The sequence below is a fragment of the Nerophis ophidion genome, linkage group LG27, assembly GCF_033978795.1.
Source record: "Nerophis ophidion isolate RoL-2023_Sa linkage group LG27, RoL_Noph_v1.0, whole genome shotgun sequence".
Classification (NCBI taxonomy): Eukaryota; Metazoa; Chordata; class Actinopteri; order Syngnathiformes; family Syngnathidae; genus Nerophis; species Nerophis ophidion.
This window is the reverse complement of record NC_084637.1, coordinates 9,101,654-9,111,259: the sequence shown is the minus strand read 5'-3', so window position 1 is coordinate 9,111,259 and position 9,606 is coordinate 9,101,654. Positions and strand designations below refer to the sequence as shown.

At 41.5% G+C, this 9,606-nt stretch overlaps 1 protein-coding gene across 1 annotated transcript in view; it reads left to right on the top strand.

The window, feature by feature from the left end:
• The first annotated feature begins 2,188 nt into the window (after nucleotides 1-2,188).
• The window catches only part of igfbp5a (insulin-like growth factor binding protein 5a), a 28,144-nt gene continuing 20,726 nt past the window's right edge, over nucleotides 2,189-9,606 (top strand). The window contains exon 1 of the mRNA XM_061889358.1: nucleotides 2,189-2,767. Within this exon, the coding sequence (XP_061745342.1) occupies nucleotides 2,416-2,767 (352 nt within the window). The 5' untranslated portion in view covers nucleotides 2,189-2,415. The remainder of the gene's footprint in view (nucleotides 2,768-9,606) is intronic.

Here is a 9,606-nt window from a genome sequence, read left to right as displayed (position 1 = left end):
ATGGGAAAAAGTGGGGATTGAACCAGGAATCCTCAGGTTCAGCCACTCTCTCACCCGCGCCTCGCCGTCCCCCAATTTTAGCGACATCACGGAGATGACAGAAGGCCGTTTTAGCAACACCCTTAATGTGTTATAAAGCCTTTGCTTGCCTAACAGAATTGCTATTGTGACACCCGGTGGACACATTTAGAACAGCAGTTTCTTTTTGTTTAAATGCCTACTGAAACCCACGACTACCGACCACGCAGTCTGATAGTTTATACATCAATGATGAAATATTAACATTGCAACACATGACAATACGGCCTTTTTAGTTTACTAAATTGCAATTTTAAATTTAACGCTGAGTTTCTTGTTAAAAACATCGCGGAATGATGACGCGTGTTTGTGACGTTATTGGTTGGAGGGGACATTTTAGCCCAGCACCACGTACGGCTAGCCGTCTCTTTTCATCGCATAATTACACAGTATTCTGGACATCTGTGTTGCTGAATCTTTTGCAATTTGTTCATTTAATAATGGAGACGTCAAAGAAGAATGCTGTTGGTGGAAAGCGGTGGATTGCAGCTGCCTTTAGCACCGATACACAGCCGGTGTTTCTTTGTTTGTTGTGAAGCTTTAACACAGAGCGGTCAAGCGGACATGTTTCTCTATGTCAACCAGCAAGTTTTTGGATGGGAAAATTGTGATATTAAGTCGGCTCTTATAGGAGGCTTCAGTGGATTATGGGACTTCCTCCTGCAGCTCAAAAAAACAGCTGTGATCTTGATTCCTCCATTGGCTTCTCTGAGAGACACTGGCGTTCACTGCAGCCATCTGACTTTCAGGTATGACTTTACAATCTCACTATAACACTATTAAAACAATAAGCAGATAAGGGATCTTCCAGAATTATCCTAGTAAATGTGTCTAATTACATCTGAAACGCTACTACTTCCGCCGCCCGGAGCCGTCGCTTTTTTTTTTTATTAAGTGCCTCACTCTAACTTTCCTCATCCACGAATCTTTCATCCTCGCTCAAATTAATGGGGGAATCGTCGCTTTGTCGGTCTAAATAGCTCTTATTGCTGGAGGCTATGATTATAAACAATGTTTAGATGTGAGGAGCTCCACAACCCGTGACGTCACGCGCACATCGTCTGCTACTTCCAGTACAGGCAAGGCTTTTTATTAGCGACCAAAAGTTGCCAATGTTATCGTCGATGTTCTCTACTAAATCCTTTCGGCAAAAATATGGTAAAATCACGAAATGATCAAGTATGACACATAGAATGGACCTGCTATCCCCGTTTAAATAAGAAAATCTCACTTCAGTAGGGGCTTCACGGTGGGAGTGGGGGTAGTGTGTCTGCCTCACAATACGAAGGTCCTGAGTAGTCTGGGGATCAATCCCGGGCTCGGGATCTTTCTGTGTGGAGTTTGCTTGTGAATGCGTGGGTTCCCTCCGGGTACTCCGGCTTCCTCCCACTTCCAAAGACATGCACCTGGGGATAGGTTGATTGGCAACCCTAAATTGGCCCTAGTGTGTGAATGTGAGTGTGAATGTTGTCTGTCTGTGTTGGCCCTGTGATGAGGTGGCGACTTGTCCAGGGTGTACCCTGCCTTCCGCCCGATTGTAGCTGAGATAGGCGCCAGCGACCCCAAAGGGAATAAGCGGTAGAAATGGATGGATGGATGGCATTTCAGTAAGCCTTTAATGTGTTATAAAGTGTTTGCTTGCCTAACAGAATTGCTATTGTGACATCCGGTGGACACATTTAGAACAGCAGTTTCTTTTTGATTAAAAAAAAAAAAAAAATCTTCTCGTTTCAATACTTGGGGGCCGGATTAAACCTGTTCTTGTTTGACACCCCCGTTCAAGTTGAATTTGCAAAAAAATAAAAATAAAAATCACACTTTGCTGGGAAATGTTGGCGTCAGCAGCGAGGAAGGTGGGGGTGGGGAGGAGGTGATCCTGCTGAGTCGCCCTCGGTCACATCTTCATCATCATCATCTTCCTTTCTGGCACGTCTGAAGGCATGCCAGCACCCGCCCTGCAGAATCAGCATCACGGCATTCGCGCGCCTGACAAGTGCGCCTCCCCCCTCCCCCTCCCCCCTCCTCCCTCCCTCCGCGCCGTCTTTGACGTCCCCATCGTTATTCTGGCTGCTTCTTCCTCTCTCTCTCTCCCTCTCTCTCTCCACCCCCCCAAGGAAAGCTCCACGCCAGCTGCAGATTAAACATTCTGCTCACACGCACGGGAGCGAGGAAGGAAAAAGACGCGCGGATTTTTTTTTTAATTTTGCGCGCAATTGGAGGAGAAGCGGGAATATAGAACACGTGCAAATTTCCTCTTTTTTTTTATTTCTTTTTTTTTTTTTTTTTTTTTTTTTTTTTTTTTAATATTGCACACCTGTGGATGCGCTTGATGTTCCGATGCTCCGGTTGATGCCCACGATGCTGCGTCTGCCCCTCCTGCTGCTCCCCTTGTTCTGCGTCGCCGGCTGCGGCGCGTCGTACGTGCCGTGCGAGCCGTGCGACCCGAAGGCCCGCTCCATGTGCGCGCCGGTGCCGGCGGGGTGCCAGGCGGTGAAGGAGCCCGGCTGCGGCTGCTGCCTGACGTGCGCGCTGGAGGAGGGCCGGTCGTGCGGCGTGTACACCGGGCCGTGTGCGCGCGGACTGCGCTGCCTCCCCAAGAGCGGCGAGGAGAAGCCGCTGCACGCCCTCTTGCACGGCCGCGGCGTGTGCAGGAACGAGAAGTTGTACAAACTGCTGCACCCTTCCAAAGGTAGGCCAGCACTATACCGCCATTAATTATTCATTAAGTCATTGGGCGGCACTGATAGCCCAATTATTACATCATTGCAACAAGGACCAAAGATATTCTCGGAAAAAACAAGGGCCGCCCCTGATTATTTTCAGCCAAAATGTTAATGCCCAAAAAAAAAAAACCACAATTTTTTATATATATATATATGTATATATATATATATATATATATATATATATATATATATATATATATATATTTATTCATTTGATAGGGAAATCATAATACAGGTACTGAGAAAAAGGAAACTTTTTTTTGTCCCTCCGCCCCCCCCCCAAAAAAAATGTACTTTAAAATACAAAAAATTACAAAAAAAATATAAAAGTAAAAAAAGAACCTATTTTACCCCCCCCGTCCCACATTTCCGTCACAGTGAGTAGTAATGTACTGCCTTCCTCCCCACCACGAGCAGGTAGAGAATCACAATAACTGACTAAAAGGGGGGGAAAAAAGAGGTAAAAATCACAAACATAGAGAGAAGTGCCACTGCAAAAAAAACAACAACAACCAAGAAAAAAAGAGTTGAGGTAAGTGAAATTAGTGTTAAGTCATTGCGCAGTACCAAAAGCCCAATTATTACATCATGGCAACACTTCAGACCAAAGATATTCTCCAAAAACAAGGGCCGCCCCTGATTATTTTCAGCCAAAATGTTAATGACAAAAAAATACACACATTTTTTTATTTATATAATATTTATTCATTTGATAGGGAAATCATAATACAGGTACTGAGAAAAAGGAAACTTTTTTTTGTCCCTCCGCCTCCCCCCCCCCCAAAAAAAGTACTTTAAAATACAAAAAATTACAAAAAAAATATAAAAGTAAAAAAAGAACCTATTCTACCTCCCCGTCCCACATTTCCGTCACAGTGAGTAGTAATGTACTGCCTTCCTCCCCACCACGAGCAGGTAGAGAATCACAATAACTGACTAAAAGGGGGGGAAAAAAGAGGTAAAAATCACAAACATAGAGAGAAGTGCCACTGCAAAAAAAACAACAACAACAACCAAGAAAAAAAGAGTTGAGGTAAGTGAAATTAGTGTTAAGTCATTGCGCAGTACCAAAAGCCCAATTATTACATCATGGCAACACTTCAGACCAAAGATATTCTCCAAAAACAAGGGCCGCCCCTGATTATTTTCAGCCAAAATGTTAATGCCCAAAAAAAAATACACATTTTTTTTTATATATATATAATATTTATTCATTTGATAGGGAAATCATAATACAGGTACTGAGAAAAAGGAAACTTTTTTTTGTCCCTCCGCCCCCCCCCCCAAAAAAATGTACTTTAAAATACAAAAAATTACAAAAAAAATATAAAAGTAAAAAAAAGAACCTATTCTACCTCCCCGTCCCACATTTCCGTCACAGTGAGTAGTAATGTATTGCCTTCCTCCCCACCACGAGCAGGTAGAGAATCACAATAACTGACTAAAAGGGGGGAAAAAAAGAGGTAAAAATCACAAACATACAGAGAAGTGCCACTAAATAAAAACAACAACAACAACAACAACAACCAAGAAAAAAGAGTTGAGGTAAGTGAAATTAGTGTTAATTAAGTCATTGTGCGGTACCAAAAGCCCAGTTATTACATCATGGCAACACTTTAGACCAAAGATATTCTCCAAAAACAAGGGCCGCCCCTGATTATTTTCAGACCAAATGGTAATGACATAAAAAATACACTTTATTTATTTATTTATTTCTATAATATTTATTTGTTCATTTGATAGGGAAATCATAATACAGGTACTGAGAAAACCAACACTTTTATTGTGTGTGTCCCCCCCACCCCCCAAATTGTTTTTATTTAAAATACAAAAAATTACAAACAAATTATAAAAGTAAAATAATACACTACCCCCGTCCTAAATTTCCATTACAGTGGGTAGCAATGTACTGCCTTGCTCTTCACCTCAAACAGATAGGGAATCACAGTAACTGACTAAAAGGGGGAAAAAAGGCAACAACAAAAATAAAAATCACAAACATACAGACAAGTGTAACTGAATAAAAACAACAACAACAAACAAAAAAAGAGTTGAGGTAAGTTAAATTATTTATCGTTAAGCCCAATTCTTACATCATGGCAACACTTCAGACCAAAGATATTCCCGTATAACAGGGGCCGCCCCTGATTATTTTCAGCCCAAAATGTTAATGACAAAAAAATACACTTTATTTTTTATTTTATTTTTTATAACATTTATTTATTAATTTGATAGGGAAAACATAAAACATGTACTGAGAAAACAGACACTTTTTTGTCCCCCACCTCCCAAAAAATGTACTTTAAAATACAAAAAAAAAAATACAAAATTATAAAAGTAAAATAATACCGTTTTCCCCTGACTAAAAGGGGGGCAAAAAAGGTAAAAATAAAAATCACAAATATACAGAGAAGTGGCACTGAATAAAAACAACAACAACAACAAAGAAAAAAGAGTTTGAAGTAAGTGGAATTAGTATTATTTAAGTCATTGGGCGGTACCAAAACCCCAATTATTGCATAATGGCAACACTTCGGACCAAAGATATTCTCGAAAAACAAGGGCCGCCCCTGATTATTTTCAGGCCAAAATGTTAATGACAAAAAAAATATACTTTTTTAATTAATTTCTTTATAATATTTATTTATTAATTTGATAAGGAAATCATAATACAGGCACTGAGAAAACAGACACCACCCCATCCCCCAAAAAATACAAACGTAAAATACGAAAAAATATACAAAAATATAAAAATTACAGACAAATAATACAAGTAAAATAATACACCCTTCCATCCCCCGTCTTACATTTCAGTCACAGTGGGTAGCAATTTACTGCCTTCCTCTTCACCACAAGCAGATAGGGAATCACAAGAACTGATTAAAAGGGGGGGAAAAGGTAACAATCCATCCATCCATTTTCTACCGCTTATTCCCTTTTGGGGTCGCGGGGGGCGCTGGCGCCCATCTCAGCTACAATCGGGCCGAAGGCGGGGTACACCCTGGACAAGTCGCCACTTCATCGCAGGGCCAACACAGATAGACAGACAACATTCACACTCACATTCACACAATAAAAATAAAAATCACAAGTATTACATTATTATCATTGCAACACTTCAGACCAAAATTCTCGAAAAACAGGGGCCAGGGCGACTCATGAGCAGGTAAAGAATCACAACAACTGACTAAAAGGGGAAAAAAAGGTAACAACAAAAATAAAAACCACAAACACAACAAACAGTGTCACTGAATAAAAACAACAACAACAAAGAAAAAGAGTTGAGGTAAGTGAAATTATTATTCATCAAGTCATTGGGCCAAAAGCCCAGTTATTACATCAAGGCAACACTTCAGACCAATGCTATTCTCAAAAAATAAGGGCCGCCCCTGATTATGTTCAGCCCAAATTTTTTTATTTGACGGCCCCCCATGACAAACAAAAAAACACTTATTTTTTTATTATTATTTTTTTAAATGATATTTATTCATTTAGTGCACATCTCAGATTATATTTAATTGTCTCTAAATCTAAAACTTTCCATATATTAGTATTCATTAAGTCATTGGGCGGCACTAAAAGCCCAATTATTACATCACTGCAACACTGCAGACCAATGCTATTCTCAAAAAACAAGGGCCGCCCCTGATTATATTCAGCCCAATTTTTTTTATTTGACAAAAAAACACTTCTTTTTTTATTATTATTTTTTAAAATAATATTTATTCATTTAGTGCACCCCTCAGATTATATTTAATTGTCTCTAAATCTAAAACTTTCCATATATTATTATTCATTAAGTCATTGGGCGGCACTAAAAGCTCAATTATTACATCACTGCAACACTTCAGACCAATGATATTCTCAAAAATATATTTATTATATTAAGCCCGAAATTTAAAATTTGAGGGCCTCCCATGACAAAAAAAAATTAAAATACACTTGTTTATTTGTGTGAAACTCTCTTCCTCCCACCTCCAAAGACATGCACTTGAGGATAGGCCCCTCCCACCTCCAAAGACATGCACCTGGGGATAGGCCCCTCCCACCTCCAAAGACATGCACCTGGGGATAGGTTGATTGGCAACACTAAATGGGCCCTAGTGTGTGAATGTGAGTGTGAATGTTGTCTGTCTGTGTTGGCCCTGCGATGAAGTGGCGACTTGTCCAGGGTGTACCCCGGTTTCCACCTGAATGCAGCCGGGATAGGCTCCATCGATCCCCAGCAACCCCGAAGGGGACAAACGGTATAAAATGGATGGATGGAAGCCTTAAGAGCAGGGAAACCTGCAAAACAGGCTTGTCGGGATGGAATAGCCTCTGCGTTTTTTTCCTGTCCTGAGGTATATTCCGCTCTATCCTGGTTTTGTAACGGATAAACCGAAGAAACCGCGACTAAAAAAGATTTTATTTTTAAATCAAATCTTTATTTTATTTTTTGATTTTTTTCTTGTATCTTTTGGGGTAATTTGAACAAAATAATTGGATTTAGTGTCACACCTTTTGACAGTTTTGGACTGGTCTTGTTTTTGTTCTCATTTGTGTTTAAGTTCCTGTCAAGTACTCTTATTTTGTAGTTTCACTTCCCCCGCTCTCACACCTGGCATTGATTGGCAACCAATCGGTCTCCTATTTCACTGTCTCCGCTAACCTCAAGCGCCACATGTGTTTTTCGAAGAAGTTCCTCGTTCGTGCCCTTTTTTTTGGCTGCACTCGCCTTCTTTTGTTCCTACGTTCGCTTGATTTCCCACACCCCCAGTGTGTTATCTTTCTTTAACTTAAAGAATATCGTGTTTTACTCACCATCTGCCCCTCGTCTTCTGCATGGGGTCACGTCGCTCGAGCTACCTCCACATTTGTGACATTTACAGCACGTCTTACGGGAAAACATATGTGATAGTTCCTTGCTGTCGTCGTGCGGGTTCCATGGACAACCAAGGAAGGACATTGCTTTGAGCAGGTTTGACTCTTTTTATTTTTTCAAATAAAGCTGCCTTTCGCCGGGTTGCTTTTCAGCTCCTCCTCTGCAGCTCGCTCTTCGGTCGCTTTCGTCGTCGCCGTCTTCTCTCTGTTGCTCTTGCGCTGCATCTGCTGCGGACTCTCCTCCTTCTCCCCTGATCTCTCCTCCTTCTCCCCTTTTATGCAGCGTAAGGATAAATGTTAATCGTCTGTCGGTGCGCAATCCATGCACTTGAATTACAAACCCTGTCTCCATATGAGTTGGGAAATTGTGTTAGAAGCAAATATAAACGGAATACAATGATTTGCAAATCATTTTCAAACCATATTCAGTTGAAGACAACATATTTGATGTTCAACTGATAAACTTTTTTGTTTTTGCAAATAATCATTACCTTCAGAAGCGAATCTGGAGAAATCACTGCACGTAAGCGATATTATGGACTTTTGACCCCTCAGGCGGTACTGCATCAAAAACCGACATCGGTGTGTAAAGGATATCACCACATGGGCTCAGGAACACTTTATAAAACCACTGTCAGTAACTACAGTTGGCCGCTACATCTGTACTATGCAAAGCCAAACCCATTTATCAACAATATCCTGAAACGCCGCCGGCTTGGCAGGGCGGAGCTCACCTAAGATGGACTGATGCAAAGTGGAAAAGTGTTCTGTGGTCTGACGAGTCCACATTTCCAATTATATTTGGCAACTGTGGATGTGGTGTCCTCCAGAAAAAGAGCAAAATAACGGATTGTTATAGTCACAAAGTTCAAAAGCCAGCATCTGTGATGGTATGGGGGTGCATTAGTGCCCAAGGCATGGGTAACTTACACATCTGTGAAGGCACCATTAATGATGAATGGTCCATACAGGTTTTGGAGCAACATATATTTTCATCCAAGCAACGTTATCATGGACGCCCCTGCTTATTTCAGCAAGACAAGTGTTACAACAGCGTGGCTTTGTAAAAAAAGAGTGCGTGTACTTTCGTGGCCCGCCTGCAGTCCAGACCTGTCTCCCATTGAAAATGTGTGGCGCATTATGAAGCGTAAAATACGACAGCGTAGACTGTTGAATGACTGAAGCTCTACATAAAACAAGAATGGGAAAGAATTCCACTTTCAAAGCTTCAACAATTAGTTCCCTCAGTTCCCAAACGTTTATTGTTAAAAAAAAAAGGTGATGTAACACAGTGGTGAACATGCCCTTTCCCAACTACTTTGGCACGTGTTGCAGCCATGAAATTCTCAGGTAATTCTTATTTGCAAAAAAATATAAAGTTTATGAGTTTGAACATCAAATATCTTGTCTTTGTAGTGCATTCAATTTGATATGGGTTGCCGCATTCTACGCCTCCTTGCCGCCATCTTGGGCAGGGCTCCAGCGTGCCCTACTCCGCCTCTCCATAACATATTTTTTCGGTTTTCTCCCAATTTGAGCTTTGTCTGACTTTTGGAAATTGTTCCACAGTAATTGATTTTGCTGGATCGGACTAATCGTTCTGTATAGGAGAAAATAATTACTTGAGGTGTCAAACTCTTCGGAGCCAGCTAGGCTGATTGGTCAAGTCCCCGCCTCGTCTAAAGATGGGCCCCCGCGACACCTGTCATTAACCAGCACACGCGACTCAAAAGCCCCCCATCTCTCCCTGACCCCGTGAACTCAACAATGGTTGCCGATCAACCTGTCATCTCACCCTGAAAGGCCCTTGTGGGGGCCGGGCCATAAATCAGCAGGTTTCGTGTGAGCGGCCGATGGCCTCAGGGGGTCTGGAGTCCACATGAAACAGGAGAGAAGATTACAGGTGGGGCTTAGTCGGGCTCCTCGTCGGCTTGGCGAC